Source organism: Bufo bufo, chromosome 4 (assembly GCF_905171765.1).
Source record: "Bufo bufo chromosome 4, aBufBuf1.1, whole genome shotgun sequence".
NCBI classification, from domain to species: domain Eukaryota; kingdom Metazoa; phylum Chordata; class Amphibia; order Anura; family Bufonidae; genus Bufo; species Bufo bufo.
In genome coordinates this window covers 14,650,068-14,668,316 of record NC_053392.1, presented here as the reverse complement: position 1 = coordinate 14,668,316, position 18,249 = coordinate 14,650,068, and the positions used below count along the sequence as shown (strand labels likewise).

At 49.8% G+C, this 18,249-nt stretch overlaps 1 protein-coding gene across 3 annotated transcripts in view; it reads left to right on the top strand.

The window, feature by feature from the left end:
• ZNF513 (zinc finger protein 513) overlaps positions 1-18,249 on the top strand; it is a 72,260-nt gene that overhangs the window by 40,654 nt on the left and 13,357 nt on the right. For all 3 annotated transcript variants that reach the window (XM_040426860.1, XM_040426859.1, XM_040426861.1), the window contains one exon: positions 42-746. In XM_040426860.1, the coding sequence (XP_040282794.1) occupies positions 42-746 (705 nt within the window). The remainder of the gene's footprint in view (positions 1-41; positions 747-18,249) is intronic.

Genomic DNA, 18,249 nt, shown 5'->3' with positions numbered 1-18,249 from the left:
GTGTATGTCTGTCAACACTCTTTCTTTTCTTATCTCTGCAGACAATGTTGTTGGCAAGATGGACATAACCTGTTACTCCTTGAGTGAAGATGAATACTCGGGGTACCAGCCTCTTAGTGCCGACAGTGATCCCGAGGAGGCAGCAATAATGTCTACATCCTCTCCTTGTGAACAGTGTGACCCCCATAGCCGCTGTATGTTTCTTGCACACCAGTGTTTGCCCTGCTTGTCATCCTCTTCTGTGGCTGAAAGTCCAGCACATCTCCAAATCAGTCATCCATCCCTGAACACAGAGGCACAGAAGGATAGGATGCTCTATCCCTGCCGTCTGTGCCCCTTCTCCACCCATTACTCCAGCCACCTTAAGCGTCATATGAAGACTCACAATGGAGAGAAGCCTTTCCGGTGCCCTCATTGCCTTTATGCGTCTGCACAGTTAGTTAACCTAAAGCGCCATCTACGCACCCACACGGGAGAGAAGCCCTTCCGCTGTGATCACTGCAGCTTCTCCTGCAGCAGTCCAGGAAACCTTAAGAGGCATCAGCGGGTCCATACCCAGGAGAAACCGTTCATCTGCAATTTATGCACTTACCGCTGCAACCAGAGCCGTAACCTCAAACGCCACCTTCTAGCGCATCGCAGGAGAGGACTAGAGAGGCAGCACCAAGGTATTAAGAAGGAAGAAGATGAAGATGATGGAGATGACGATGGGGAAGAAAAAGGCAGTGGAAACAGTCCCCCCAACGGTTGGTTTTCAGACTCATCCTTCACTCCTGTATTATTATTTATTTGAAGGCGCAATTCCATGGTGCTGTATATCTGAAAGGGGTATACATACATGATATAAAACAACATAAATACAATGACATGGAACATAGTAACAGACTGGTACAGAGGAACCTGCCCCTGAGGGATTACAATCTACAAGGGAAGGACACAGTAGGTGAGGGTAAAAGCAGCCCCATCTGGCTGTGTGTGGTGGCAGCATGCGTATTGCAGGTGGTAGACTTTCCTGAAGAGCGGGTTTTCAGGTTACTTTTGAAGGTTTGGATGTTGAGAGTCTGATGTGCTGGGGTGGTGAGTTCCAGAGTGTAGGAGATGCACAAGAGAAATCTTGTAGACTATGTGAAGAACAGACGAGAGGAGAACATAGACAAAGGTCTTGTGAGGATTGGAGATTACATGTGGGGATGTATTGGTAAAGCAGGTCAGAGATGTAAAAAGACAAGTTGTGGACAACTTTATAGGTGGTTAGTATTTTAAACTGCATTCGCTGAGCAATAGGAGAGATGGAGCAACCGGGCAGTGTAGTTGAGGATAGATTGAATTGGTTCAAGATAGGAGGCCACAGGGGAGAATGTTGCAGTAGTCCAGGCGGGAGATGACGAGGGCATGCACAACCATTGTAGTTGACTCTGGGCTGAGGAAAGAGCAAATACGAGAGATGTCCTTGAGTTGGAAACCTCAGGTGGAGGTGAGGGTGTGTGTGTGTTTTCGCCAGGCATTGGACCTGTCAGAAAGCATTGTGCAGGTCTGGTAGGGCGGCTGAGTGACATGGGGGAAGATGACAAATTCTGTTTTCTACATGAAGAATAACATGAGTCAGAAGTAATAAGATGAGTCAAGCCATCATCTTCTCTGCTCTTTGTGAAGTCTTTCATAGTCTGTCAGTATGTGGAGGTGCAGCGTACTCAAGTTAGGTGTAGAAATGTTCCTGGGTGTTGTAGTGCAATTGTGACACTAACCTGAGACGGCTGACTCTGCAAGGGCAGGTGATGATAAGTAATGTTCGTGACGCCAGTGCCAATTAAACGGTGGCACGCCGTTTGCTGATAGCAGGAATAACTGAGGAACCACGTGATGTTAAAACAGAACTCAAACTTTAGTAGTCATCATACATGGACATAGATGGAAGCGCAGTTCCTTTGCAGACAGTTGGTTGCAGTACATTTGATGCAGGCAATATATATAGCAAGGTGACTTCAGAGTGTTAAACACAGGACTTGCAGTACAGGCGGCTTGCACTCTATTCCTGACTGATCCTGGAACATAGAAACTCTTCTCCAAGGCCCGATGCCCTAGCTCTGGCATATATCCTTGGTTTTATAATTATCAAGTACCTCCTCTGTTGTCTTTAGTACCTCTTGCTTTTCTGAGCTTGCCTCTGTCTCTCTCAGTTTCCTCAGGCTGGTTAACTGTGGTGTTCCTGCTTCTGCATATATAAACTCAGGAGGGGAACCTTCTCCTTGGATCTGGAACCCGGTTACAGGGACTGCAATACCCTCTCCTGGTCTGCAGGCTTCCGGCCTGGACTTGACTCTGACATTGTCTAATCCCCAACTTGGTTCTCACTCTGGTTAGACTAGACTACAGACTGCCTTTTCCTTCCCTGACTGGGCCTTATATAACCTAGGGCTCCCTAACTCCCTCTAGTGACTAAGAGCTGGAATGACACCCCTAGCAGGCCTGTACATGCACATTTTACAGCAACAGGGAAATACATAGCATTACATTACATTACATTTTATAAAGATGACTTATACCAACTTCCCCATAGATAAGGGGGAGACGACAGCACACAAGTGACCTTTCTGTAGTGACGGGCATTACATAACGAAAAGAGATGACTTCTAACATGGTAATACGAGCAGACACTAATACTGCTCCAGTGTGATCTCCTCTGCAGACACTGATACATCTCCAGTGTGATCTCCTCTCTCCTCAGACACTGATACCGCTCCAGTGTGATCTCCTCTCTCCTCTGCAGACACTAATACTGCTCCAGTGTGATCTCCTCTGCAGACACTGATACCGCTCCAGTGTGATCTCCTCTCTCCTCAGACACTGATACCGCTCCAGTGTGATCTCCTCTCTCCTCTGCAGACAATGATACCGCTCCAGTGTGATCTTCTCCCCCCTCTGCAGACACTGATACCGCTCCAGTGTGATCTCCTCCCCCCTCTGCAGACACTGATACTGCTCCAGTGTGATCTCCTCTGCAGACACTGATACCGCTCCAGTGTGATCTCCTCCCCCCTCTGCAGACACTGATACCGCTCCAGTGTGATCTCCTCTCTCCTCAGACACTGATACCGCTCCAGTGTGATCTCCTCTCTCCTCTGCAGACACTGATACTGCTCCAGTGTGATCTCCTCCCCCCTCTGCAGACACTGATACATCTCCAGTGTGATCTCCTCTACAGACACTGATACGTCTCCAGTGTGATCTCCTCTGCAGACACTGATACTGCTCCAGTGTGATCTCCTCCCCCCTCTGCAGACACTGATACTGCTCCAGTGTGATCTCCTCTCTCCTCTGCAGACACTGATACTGCTCCAGTGTGATCTCCTCCCCCCTCTGCAGACACTGATACTGCTCCAGTGTGATCTCTTCCCCCCTCTGCAGACACTGATACAGCTCCAGTGTGATCTCCTCTCTCCTCTGCTGACACTGATACTGCTCCAGTGTGATCTCCTCGCCCCTCTGCAGACACTGATACAGCTCCAGTGTGATCCCCTCTCGTCTGCAGACACTGATACATCTCCAATGTGATCTACTCTCTCTCCTCTGTAGACACTGATACATCTCCAGTGTGATCTCCTCTGCAGACACTGATACATCTCCAGTGTGATCTCCTCCCCCCTGCAGACACTGATACATCTCCAGTGTGATCCCCTCTCGTCTACAGACACTGATACATCTCCAGTGTGATCTCCTCCCCCCTCTGCATACACTGATACATCTCCAGTGTGATCTCCTCTCTCCTCTGTAGACACTGATACATCTCCAGTGTGATCTCCTCTGCAGACACTGATACATCTCCAGTGTGATCTCCTCTCTCCTCTGCAGACACTGATACATCTCCAGTGTGATCTCCTCTACAGACACTGATACATCTCCAGTGTGATCTCCTCTACAGACACTGATACATCTCCAGTGTGATCCCCTCTCGTCTACAGACACTGATACATCTCCAGTGTGATCTCCTCCCCCCTCTGCACACACTGATACATCTCCAGTGTGATCTCCTCTGTAGACACTGATACATCTCCAGTGTGATCTCCTCTACAGACACTGATACATCTCCAGTGTGATCTCCTCTCTCCTCTGCTGACACTGATACTGCTCCAGTGTGATCTCCTCGCCCCTCTGCAGACACTGATACCGCTCCAGTGTGATCTCCTCTGCAGACACTGATACATCTCCAGTGTGATCTCTTCTCTCCTCTACAGACACTGATATATCTCCAATGTGATCTACTCTCGCCTCTGTAGACACTGATACATCTCCAGTGTGATCTCCTCTACAGACACTGATACATCTCCAGTGTGATCTCCTCTCTCCTCTGTAGACACTGATACATCTCCAGTGTGATCCCCTCTCGTCTGCAGACACTGATACATCTCCAATGTGATCTACTCTCTCCTCTGTTGACACTGATACATCTCCAGTGTGATCTCCTCTACAGACACTGATACATCTCCTGTGTGATCTCCTCTGTAGACACTGATACATCTCCAGTGTGATCTCCTCTACAGACACTGATACATCTCCAGTGTGATCTCCTCTGTAGACACTGATACATCTCCAGTGTGATCTCCTCTCTCCTCTGTAGACACTGATACATCTCCAGTGTGATCCCCTCTCGTCTGCAGACACTGATACATCTCCAGTGTGATCTCTTCTGCAGACACTGATACATCTCCAGTGTGATCTCCTCTACAGACACTGATACATCTCCAGTGTGATCTCCTCTCTCCTCTGCAGACACTGATACATCTCCAGTGTGATATCCTCTGCAGACACTGATACATCTCCAGTGTGATCTCCTCTGTAGACACTGATACATCTCCTGTGTGATCTCCTCTACAGACACTGATTCATCTCCAGTGTGATCTCCTCGCCCCTCTGCAGACACTGATACCGCTCCAGTGTGATCTCCTCTGCAGACACTGATACATCTCCAGTGTGATCTCTTCTCTCCTCTACAGACACTGATATATCTCCAATGTGATCTACTCTCTCCTCTGTAGACACTGATACATCTCCAGTGTGATCTCCTCTACAGACACTGATACATCTCCAGTGTGATCTCCTCTGTAGACACTGATACATCTCCAGTGTGATCCCCTCTCGTCTGCAGACACTGATACATCTCCAATGTGATCTACTCTCTCCTCTGTAGACACTGATACATCTCCAGTGTGATCTCTTCTACAGACACTGATACATCTCCAGTGTGATCTCCTCTACAGACACTGATACATCTCCAGTGTGATCTCCTCTCTCCTCTGCAGACACTGACACATCTCCAGTGTGATATCCTCTGCAGACACTGATACATCTCCAGTGTGATCTCCTCTGTAGGCATTGATACATCTCCAGTGTGATCTCCTCTACAGACACTGATACATCTCCAGTGTGATCTCCTCTCTCCTCTGCAGACACTGATACATCTCCAGTGTGATCTCCTCTACAGACACTGATACATCTCCAGTGTGATCTCCTCTCTCCTCTGTAGACACTGATACATCTCCAGTGTGATCTCCTCTACAGACACTGATACATCTCCAGTGTGATCTCCTCTCTCCTCTGCTGACACTGATACTGCTCCAGTGTGATCTCCTCGCCCCTCTGCAGACACTGATACCGCTCCAGTGTGATCTCCTCTGCAGACACTGATACATCTCCAGTGTGATCTCTTCTCTCCTCTACAGACACTGATATATCTCCAATGTGATCTACTCTCGCCTCTGTAGACACTGATACATCTCCAGTGTGATCTCCTCTACAGACACTGATACATCTCCAGTGTGATCTCCTCTCTCCTCTGTAGACACTGATACATCTCCAGTGTGATCCCCTCTCGTCTGCAGACACTGATACATCTCCAATGTGATCTACTCTCTCCTCTGTAGACACTGATACATCTCCAGTGTGATCTCCTCTACAGACACTGATACATCTCCAGTGTGATCTCCTCTGTAGACACTGATACATCTCCAGTGTGATCTCCTCTCTCCTCTGTAGACACTGATACATCTCCAGTGTGATCCCCTCTCGTCTGCAGACACTGATACATCTCCAGTGTGATCTCTTCTGCAGACACTGATACATCTCCAGTGTGATCTCCTCTACAGACACTGATACATCTCCAGTGTGATCTCCTCTCTCCTCTGCAGACACTGACACATCTCCAGTGTGATATCCTCTGCAGACACTGATACATCTCCAGTGTGATCTCCTCTGTAGACACTGATACATCTCCTGTGTGATCTCCTCTACAGACACTGATTCATCTCCAGTGTGATCTTCTCGCCCCTCTGCAGACACTGATACCGCTCCAGTGTGATCTCCTCTGCAGACACTGATACATCTCCAGTGTGATCTCTTCTCTCCTCTACAGACACTGATATATCTCCAATGTGATCTACTCTCTCCTCTGTAGACACTGATACATCTCCAGTGTGATCTCCTCTACAGACACTGATACATCTCCAGTGTGATCTCCTCTCTCCTCTGTAGACACTGATACATCTCCAGTGTGATCTCCTCTCTCCTCTGTAGACACTGATACATCTCCAGTGTGATCCCCTCTCGTCTGCAGACACTGATACATCTCCAATGTGATCTACTCTCTCCTCTGTAGACACTGATACATCTCCAGTGTGATCTCTTCTACAGACACTGATACATCTCCAGTGTGATCTCCTCTACAGACACTGATACATCTCCAGTGTGATCTCCTCTCTCCTCTGCAGACACTGACACATCTCCAGTGTGATATCCTCTGCAGACACTGATACATCTCCAGTGTGATCTCCTCTGTAGGCACTGATACATCTCCAGTGTGATCTCCTCTACAGACACTGATACATCTCCAGTGTGATCTCCTCTCTCCTCTGCAGACACTGATACATCTCCAGTGTGATCTCCTCTACAGACACTGATACATCTCCAGTGTGATCTCCTCTACAGACACTGATACATCTCCAGTGTGATCTCCTCTCTCCTCTGCAGACACTGATACAGCTTGTAACGGACCGTTTCCGCAGACAAGGGGTTAAAATCCGTTCAGGCGATAAGCCCCTTTCTGAGAGACAGGCACAGCTACTGCAGAACACCAACTCCCGAACTGGATACAAAGTAGCACTCCAAACTGGAACCTCACGAATAGCTGCTAGCAGACGAACAGGGATCAGCTTACACTCCTGGCAATCGGTCTTCTAACAGCATACAGTGAATCCCCCCAATAACGAGACAAGGCTCCGTGTTGAGGGTCAAACAGTGGTCTGACTGTACTTCACGTACAGCCTCTTTTATTCATAAACTACAAACATAGTACTGCCCACAGGGGTTTGAAATACAACCAATCAGTAATTTACAACACATACAATGATACAACAGCAACCAATCGTTCACGCCCCCAGAGGACCAGAATGAAGACTGTGACATAGGACAACATATCCCCACAATGCATCATGGTTTCCTCCTCTCTGTCCAGACAACCTGAAGAGCAATCCAATTATCTCTGAGGACAAAGGGAGATCGCCAATACACATGTGAGGACAACAGAACAGACATCACCATTTTAAACACACAATTGGACAATGGCACAATAGAAACACACCCGCATATTCCTCCCAAGCTGACAAGTTACACTTATTATAAATTGTTACAACTTTGTGAGTTTACATTGGCCATACATATAACTTACATCAATTTAAACAGTATAACGTGGGGACAAACCTATCCAAAATTCACTTGAATCGGTTCAGGGGTTTAAAAGTTAGTATATGGCCCATAATCCAGGGGCAAGAGGCCAGCAGCCAGTCCTCTCCAAAACCCAGTGGCGAGGTCGGTTTCGCCACACATCTCCCCCCCCCAGGGAAGACTAACCAGATACCTGACCTCACGCCGGTCGGTACCTGAGTTAGTCTGGCAGCCCACCCACAACCCAATACTGGACCTGTTGAATTTGGTAGCCTGTCTCTGTCCAGTGAGTCCACCAAGGTTATGTTGGAAGCTGGTACTCTCGGTCTCTGTGTTGCTCCCTGGCTTGGAGTGGAGGTTGCTTTGTGGGCAGGTATCAGCGGTACTCTGCCCTGGTGCCAGTGCTACCACGGAAGAAGCCTGGTTGTTGGAGTGGGAGACCGACTGTCTCTACCCCCTGTGCTGTAAGTGCAGAGACCACGGTCCCATCTGCACTGTTGTGGGGCTTACTGTCTCCCCCTGGTGCGTTAAGCTGCCGCTGGGGAGAGGGGGTAACAAGCTCCTCTCCCATACATACTTCCAGCCGCTGGGGAGGGCGACCGACCGTCTCCGCTCCCAATACAGTGTCCTGTTGCTGGGGAAAGGAGACTGGGCTCTCTATTCCCTGCTGGACACTCTGCCGCTGGGGAAAGGAGACTGGGCTCCCAATCCCCAATAATTCATACGGCCACTGGGGAATGGAGACTGGGCTCCCAATTCCCAAAAAATCATGCTGCTGCTGGCGGGCAGGAACAACTACCTCTGCCCCCTGTAACTCAGCCTGCCGCTGAGGAGGGAGGACGCTGCTCTCCTCTCCCTGCATTTCACACTGCCTTCCCGGCATATCACTCTGCTGCTGGGGGGCAGGAACAACTACCTCTGCCCCCTGTAACTCAGCCTGCCGCTGGGGAGGGAGGACGCTGCTCTCCTCTCCCTGCACTTCACACTGCCGCTGGGGAATGGAGACTGGGTTTGTCACCTTACTGTCCTGCTGAGCCTTCTCACTGGCGTGGAACAGCTGCTGCTAGCCCTGTTCCAGCTCCATCTCCCGGGTCACCAGGTGGACCAGGTCCTGCTCAATCTCATGAGTGTCGTCCCAGTCATACCTGCTCTCCCTCCATTCCAAGAGATCATGGAACCGGGCTTGTGTAGGGCTCCCAAACTCCAGCTCTGAAAAAGTCTCCCATAACAAGCCAGGACCATCAAACTCCTCTCCCTCCGGCTTGTCATGCTCAGCTGTCCTGGGTAGGTACTGTGCCCCATACCACCAGAGCGCCTGGTAGGCATCTTCCAGCCACAGCTCCCGCCATGCTAGGAGTTCCAATTCCTCTACCCATTCCTCCCGGGGCTGCTCTCCCAGGAAGGGCATCCGCAGGGCTACTCGCTTCTGCAACCGCTGGTCTTCCGTGGGGAGTCTCTCGCCCTGCATATACTCCACAATACCCAGTACCTGGTACCAGATGCCTTTGCGGACTGCATCTCGGTCATCCATGACACCCTCATCGTACTCCACTGCTGTTTCCATTCTGGTGCTGTCAGGGTCGCTGTACTGGGACATGCGTTGCCCTCAAATTGTAATTCCAGGGAATGATGTTTCTTTGTAGCTGTCCTTCTGGCTGTAGGAACGATCCCGCTGCTTGCCACCAATGTAACGGACCGTTTCCGCAGACAAGGGGTTAAAATCCGTTCAGGCGATAAGCCCCTTTCTGAGAGACAGGCACAGCTACTGCAGAACACCAACTCCCGAACTGGATACAAAGTAGCACTCCAAACTGGAACCTCACGAATAGCTGCTAGCAGACGAACAGGAGAAGCATACAATCCTGGCAATCGGTCTTCTAACAGCATACAGTGAATCCCCCCAATAACGAGACAAGGCTCCGTGTTGAGGGTCAAACAGTGGTCTGACTGTACTTCACGTACAGCCTCTTTTATTCATAAACTACAAACATAGTACTGCCCACAGGGGTTTGAAATACAACCAATCAGTAATTTACAACACATACAATGATACAACAGCAACCAATCGTTCACACCCCCAGAGGACCAGAATGAAGACTGTGACATAGGACAAATACAACATATCCCCACAATGCATCATGGTTTCCTCCTCTCTGTCCAGACAACCTGAAGAGCAATTCAATTATCTCTGAGGACAAAGGGAGATCGCCAATACACATGTGAGGACAACAGAACAGACATCACCATTTAAACACACAATGGGACAATGGCACAATAGAAACACACCCGCATATTCCTCCCAAGCTGACAAGTTACACTTATTATAGATTGTTACAACTTTGTGAGTTTACATTGGCCATACATATAACTTACATCAATTTAAACAGTATAACGTGGGTACAAACCTATCCAAAATTCACTTGAATCGGTTCAGGGGTTTAAAAGTTAGTATATGGCCCATAATCCTGGGGCAAGAGGCCAGCAGCCAGTCCTCTCCAAAACCCAGTAGCGAGGTTGGTTTCGCCACACAGCTCCAGTGTGATCTCCTCTGCAGACACTGATACTGCTCCAGTGTGATCTCCTCTGCAGACACTGATACATCTCCAGTGTGATATCCTCTGCCGACACTGATACTGCTCCAGTGTGATCTCCTCTGTAGACACTGATACATCTCCAGTGTGATCTCCTCTCTCCTCTGCAGACACTGATACATCTCCAGTGTGATCTCCTCTACAGACACTGATACATCTCCAGTGTAATCTCCTCTGTAGACACTGATACATCTCCAGTGTGATCTCCTCTCTCCTCTGTAGACACTGATACATCTCCAGTGGGATCCCCTCTCTCCTCTGCTGACACTGATATATCTCCAGTGTGATCTCCTCTACAGACAATGATACCGCTCCAGTGTGATCTCCTCGCCCCTCTGCAGACACTGATACAGCTCCAGTGTGATCTCCTCCCCCCTCTGCAGACACTGATACATCTCCAGTGTGATCCCCTCTCGTCTACAGACACTGATACATCTCCAGTGTGATCTCCTCCCCCCTCTGCAGACACTGATACATCTCCAGTGTGATCTCCTCTCTCCTCTGTAGACACTGATACATCTCCAGTGTGATCTCCTCTACAGACACTGATACATCTCCAGTGTGATCTCCTCTACAGACACTGATACATCTCCAGTGTGATCTCCTCCACCCTCTGCAGACACTGATACTGCTCCAGTGTGATCTCCTCCCCCCTCTGCAGACACTGATACTGCTCCAGTGTGATCTCCTTTCTCCTCTGCAGACACTGATACTGCTCCAGTGTGATCTCCTCCACCCTCTGCAGACACTGATACTGCTCCAGTGTGATCTCCTCCCCCCTCTGCAGACACTGATACTGCTCCAGTGTGATCTCCTCCCCCCTCTGCAGACACTGATACTGCTCCAGTGTGATCTCCTCTCCCCTCTGCAGACACTGATACTGCTCCAGTGTGATCGCCTCTCTCCTCTGCAGACACTGATACTGCTCCAGTGTGATCTCCCCCCTCTGCAGACACTGATACCGCTCCAGTGTGATCTCCTCGCCCCTCTGCAAACACTGATACAGCTCCACTGTGATCTCCTCTCCCCTCTGCAGACACTGATACTGCTCCAGTGTGATCTCCTCCCCCTCTGCAGATACTGATACTGCTCCAGTGTGATCTCCTCCCCCCTCTGCAGACACTGATACTGCTCCAATGTGATCTCCTCTGCAGATACTGATACCGTTCCAGTGTGATCTCCTCCGCAGACACTGATACTGCTCCAGTGTGATCTCCTCTCTCCTCTGCAGACACTGATACTGCTCCAGTGTGATCTCCTCTCCCCTCTGCTGACACTGATACTGCTCCAGTGTGATCTCCTCTCCCCTCTGCTGACACTGATACTGCTCCAGTGTGATCTCCTCTCCCCTCTGCTGACACTGATACTGCTCCAGTGTGATCTCCTCTCCCCTCTGCAGACACTGATACTGCTCCAGTGTGATCTCCTCTCTCCTCTGCAGATACTGATACTGCTCCAGTGTGATCTCCTCCCCCCTCTGCAGACACGGATACTGCTCCAGTGTGATCTCCTCTCTCCTCTGCAGACACTGATACATCTCCAGTGTGATCTCCTCCCCCCTCTGCAGACACTGATACCGCTCCAGTGTGATCTCCTCCCCCCTCTGCAGACACTGATTCTGCTCCAGTGTGATCTCCTCTTCTCTCCAGACACTGATACTGCTCCAGTGTGATCTCTTCTCTCCTCTACAGACACTGATACCGCTCCAGTGTGATCTCCTCCCCCCTCTCCAGACACGGATACAGCTCAAGTGTGATCTCCTCCCCCCTCTGCAGACACTGATACATCTCCAGTGTGATCTCTTCTCTCCTCTGCACACACTGATACTGCTCCAGTGTGATCTCCTCTGCAGACACTGATACCGCTCCAGTGTGATCTCCTCTCTCCTCTGCAGACACTGATACTGCTCTAGTGTGATCTCCTCCCCCCTCTGCAGATACTGATACTGCTCCAGTGTGATCTCCTCCCCCCTCTGCAGACACTGATACCGCTCCAGTGTGATCTCCTCTCTCCTCTGCAGACACTGATACATCTCCAGTGTGATCTCCTCTGCAGATACTGATACCGTTCCAGTGTGATCTCCTCTCTCCTCCGCAGACACTGATACTGCTCCAGTGTGATCTCCTCTCTCCTCTGCAGACACTGATACTGCTCCAGTGTGATCTCCTCTCCCCTCTGCTGACACTGATACTGCTCCAGTGTGATCTCCTCTCCCCTCTGCTGACACTGATACTGCTCCAGTGTGATCTCCTCTCCCCTCTGCTGACACTGATACTGCTCCAGTGTGATCTCCTCTCCCCTCTGCAGACACTGATACTGCTCCAGTGTGATCTCCTCTCTCCTCTGCAGATACTGATACCGCTCCAGTGTGATCTCCTCCCCCCTCTGCAGACACTGATACTGCTCCAGTGTGATCTCCTCTTCTCTGCAGACACTGATACTGCTCCAGTGTGATCTCTTCTCTCCTCTACAGACACTGATACATCTCCAGTGTGATCTCCTCCCCCCTCTGCAGACACTGATACAGCTCCAGTGTGATCTCCTCCCCCCTCTGCAGACACTGATACCGCTCCAGTGTGATCTCCTCCCCCCTCTGCACACACTGATACTGCTCCAGTGTGATCTCCTCTCTCCTCCGCAGACACTGATACTGCTCCAGTGTGATCTCCTCCCCCCTCTGCAGATACTGATACTGCTCCAGTGTGATCTCCTCCCCCCTCTGCACACACTGATACTGCTCCAGTGTGATCTCCTCTCTCCTCCGCAGACACTGATACTGCTCCAGTGTGATCTCCTCCCCACTCTGCAGATACTGATACTGCTCCAGTGTGATCTCCTCCCCCCTCTGCAGATACTGATACTGCTCCAGTGTGATCTCCTCCCCCCTCTGCAGATACTGATACTGCTCCAGTGTGATCTCCTCTGCAGACACTGATACATCTCCAGTGTGATCTCCTCTGCAGACACTGATACTGCTCCAGTGTGATCTCCTCTCCCCTCTGCAGACCCTGATACTGCTCCAGTGTGATCTCCTCTCTCCTCTGCAGACACTGATACTGCTCCAGTGTGATCTCCTCCCCCCTCTGCAGACACTGATACTGCTCCAGTGTGATCTCCTCTCTCCTCTGCAGGCACTGATACTGCTCCAGTGTGATCTCCTCTCCCTTCTGCAGACACTGATACTGCTCTAGTGTGATCTCCTCTCTCCTCTGCAGACACTGATACTGCTCCAGTGTGATCTCCTCCCCCCTCTGCAGACACTGATACCGCTCCAGTGTGATCTCCTCTGCAGATACTGATACCGTTCCAGTGTGATCTCCCCTCTCCTTCGCAGACACTGATACTGCTCCAGTGTGATCTCCTCTCTCCTCTGCAGACACTGATACTGCTCCAGTGTGATCTCCTCTCCCCTCTGCTGACACTGATACTGCTCCAGTGTGATCTCCTCTCCCCTCTGCTGACACTGATACTGCTCCAGTGTGATCTCCTCTCCCCTCTGCAGACACTGATACTGCTCCAGTGTGATCTCTTCTCTCCTCTGCAGATACTGATACTGCTCCAGTGTGATCTCCTCCCCCCTCTGCAGACACTGATACTGCTCCAGTGTGATCTCCTCCCCCCTCTGCAGACACTGATACTGCTCCAGTGTGATCTCCTCCCCCCTCTGCAGACACTGATACCGCTCCAGTGTGATCTCCTCTCTCCTCTGCAGACACTGATACATCTCCAGTGTGATCTCCTCCCCCTCTGCAGACACTGATACTGCTCCAGTGTGATCTCCTCTCCCCTCTGCAGACACTGATACATCTCCAGTGTGATCCCCTCTCGTCTGCAGACACTGATACATCTCCAGCGTGATCTCCTCTACAGACACTGATACATCTCCAGTGTGATCTCCTCTCTCCTCTGCAGACACTGATACATCTCCAGTGTGATCCCCTCTCGTCTACAGACACTGATACATCTCCAGTGTGATCTCCTCTCTCCTCTGCAGACACTGATACATCTCCAGTGTGATCTCCTCTCTCCTCTGCAGACACTGATACATCTCCAGTGTGATCTCCTCTACAGACACTGATACATCTCCAGTGTGATCTCCTCTCTCCTCTGCAAACACTGATACATCTCCAGTGTGATCCCCTCTCGTCTGCAGACACTGATACATCTCCAGTGTGATCTCCTCCCCCCTCTGCAGACACTGATACATCTCCAGTGTGATCTCCTCTACAGACACTGATACATCTCCAGTGTGATCTCCTCTCTCCTCTGCAGACACTGATACATCTCCAGTGTGATCCCCTCTCGTCTGCAGACACTGATACATCTCCAGTGTGATCTCCTCTCTCCTCTGCAGACACTGATACATCTCCAGCGTGATCTCCTCTACAGACACTGATACATCTCCAGTGTGATCTCCTCTCTCCTCTGCAGACACTGATACATCTCCAGTGTGATCCCCTCTCGTCTACAGACACTGATACATCTCCAGTGTGATCTCCTCTCTCCTCTGCAGACACTGACACATCTACAGTGTGATATCCTCTGCAGACACTGATACTGCTCCAGTGTGATCTCCTCTGCAGACACTGATACATCTCCAGTGTGATCTCCTCTCTCCTCTGCAGACACTGATACATCTCCAGTGTGATCTCCTCTACAGACACTGATACATCCCCAGTGTGATCTCCTCTACAGACACTGATACATTTCCAGTGTGATCTCCTCTGTCCTCTGCAGACACTGATACTGCTCCAGTGTGATCTCCTCTCCCCTCTGCTGACACTGATACTGCTCCAGTGTGATCTCCTCGCCCCTCTGCAGACACTGATACCGCTCCAGTGTGATCTCCTCTGCAGACACTGATACATCTCCAGTGTGATCTCCTCTACAGACACTGATACATCTCCAGTGTGATCTCCTCTACAGACACTGATACATCTCCAGTGTGATCTCTTCTCTCCTCTACAGACACTGATACAGCTCCAGTGTGATCTCTTCTCTCCTCTACAGACACTGATACATCTCTAGTGTGATCCTCTCTCTTCTCTGCAGACACTGATATATCTCCAGTGTGATCCCCTCTCGTCGGCAGACACTGATACATCTCCAGTGTAATCTCCTCTACAGACACTGATACATCTCCAGTGTGATCTCCTCCCCCCTCTGCAGACACTGATATATCTCCAGTGTGATCTCCTCTACAGACACTGATACATCTCCAGTGTAATCTCCTCTACAGACACTGATACATCTCCAGTGTGATCTCCTTTCTCCTCTGCAGACACTGATACTGCTCCAGTGTGATCTCCTCTGTCCTCTACAGACACTGATACCGCTCCAGTGTGATCTCCTCCCCCCTCTGCACACACTGATACTGCTCCAGTGTGATCTCCTCTACAGACACTGATACATCTCCAGTGTGATCTCTCTCCTCTGCTGACACTGCTACATCTCCAGTGTGATCTCCTCGCCCCTCTGCAGACACTGATTCTGCTCCAGTGTGATCTCCTCTCTCCTCTGCTGACACTGATACATCTTCAGTGTGATCTCCTCCCTCCTCTGCTGACACTGATACCGCTCCAGTGTGATCTCCTCTCCCCTCTGCAGACACTGATACTGCTCCAGTGTGATCTCCTCTCTCCTCTGCTGACACTGATACCGCTCCAGTGTGATCTCCTCTCTCCTCTGCTGACACTGATACCGCTCCAGTGTGATCTCCTCCCCCCTCTGCTGACACTGATACCGCTCCAGTGTGATCTCCTCCCCTCTCTGCAGACACTGATACATCTCCAGTGTGATCTCCTCTACAGACACTGATACATCTCCAGTGTGATCTCCTCTCCAGCTAGGTCAGAATGCATAGATGGCAGGCAGTTTGTCAAAGCAACCATTCTGCTTTTCTCAGTCCAATGATGTGCCCCTCTCATAGTCTGTTATCTGGGCAAAATGTCTTCTAGTGCGCCATGGAGGCATGTCTAGCAGTCAACGATCTCCTACCAAGAGGTACACTACCCAAAAGTAGCCTCTGAGAACCATATAATAGGACAGCTGGAGAAGTCCTATTATTCCGTCTTGTGGCAAGATCCAGTGTCTAATCAGACCACATCTGTAATCATTTGCATATCTGCTTGAGATTGCAGCATTCCCACATATCTGCTTGAGATTGCAGCATCCCCACATATCTGCTTGAGATTGCAGCACCCCCACATATCTGCTTGAGATTGCAGCATTCCCACATATCTGCTTGAGATTGCAGCACCCCCACATATCTGCTTGAGATTGCAGCATCCCCACATATCTGCTTGAGATTGCAGCATTCCCACATATCTGCTTGAGATTGCAGCACCCCCACATATCTGCTTGAGATTGCAGCACCCCCACATATCTGCTTGAGATTGCAGCATTCCCACATATCTGCTTGAGATTGCAGCATTCCCACATATCTGCTTGAGATTGCAGCATTCCCACCTATCTGCTTGAGATTGCAGCATTCCCACATATCTGCTTGAGATTGCAGCACCCCCACATATCTGCTTGAGATTGCAGCATCCCCACCTATCTGCTTGAGATTGCAGCACCCCCACCTATCTGCTTGAGATTGCAGCATTCCCACCTATCTGCTTGAGATTGCAGCACCCCCACATATCTGCTTGAGATTGCAGCATTCCCACATATCTGCTTGAGATTGCAGCACCCCCACATATCTGCTTGAGATTGCAGCATTCCCACATATCTGCTTGAGATTGCAGCATTCCCACATATCTGCTTGAGATTGCAGCATTCCCACATATCTGCTTGAGATTGCAGCACCCCCACATATCTGCTTGACATTGCAGCATTCCCACATATCTGCTTGAGATTGCAGCATCCCCACATATCTGCTTGAGATTGCAGCATTCCCACATATCTGCTTGAGATTGCAGCACCCCCACATATCTGCTTGAGATTGCAGCATTCCCACATATCTGCTTGAGATTGCAGCACCCCCACATATCTGCTTGAGATTGCAGCATTCCCACATATCTGCTTGAGATTGCAGCATTCCCACATATCTGCTTGAGATTGCAGCATTCCCACATATCTGCTTGAGATTGCAGCATTCCCACATATCTGCTTGAGATTGCAGCATCCCCACATATCTGCTTGAGATTGCAGCACCCCCACATATCTGCTTGAGATTGCAGCACCCCCACATATCTGCTTGAGATTGCAGCACCCCCACATATCTGCTTGAGATTGCAGCACCCCCACATATCTGCTTGAGATTGCAGCATTCCCACATATCTGCTTGAGATTGCAGCATTCCCACATATCTGCTTGAGATTGCAGTACCCCCACATATCTGCTTGAGATTGCAGCACCCCCACATATCTGCTTGAGATTGCAGCAATGATTGTTTAATCAGGGTGATTTAGAAAGCTGCTTAATTTTACATTGACTGCAAGTCCTGGGACCTGTACTCACAGCATCATGGACACCAATGATTTTTTAGGTCAGGTTGGTAGAGAGGTAAGGAGCCGTTACAGCCGTCTGAATGAGGCCTACAAATGTCAGATGACCATTTCATTGATATTAACTCTACAGTTATACTGAGTTTACTATGGAGAAGAATCCTTCGAGCTGCACATCTGGATGGTGTAATTCTCTGCAATGTTTTGCCGTAGGCAGATGCTGATCTGTTATACCAATGTCAGGCTGTATACAGTAACATCATCTGACATGTAGATACCTTCTGTACACGTGTAACATTTCGACCTTGTAGAAATGGATGCATGAACTGCTCCACAGAATAGCTCCGGATATTTCTGTGTTCTCCGTACCAGAGGTTGCACGGTTTGGATAACGTACAAGCCTCCAGTGTTTGCACTTCTACAGCCCCTGAGAATTATGGCATCTATGCACTTAGAAGATATCACCTGGCAAATCCACAAATCATAGCTAACAG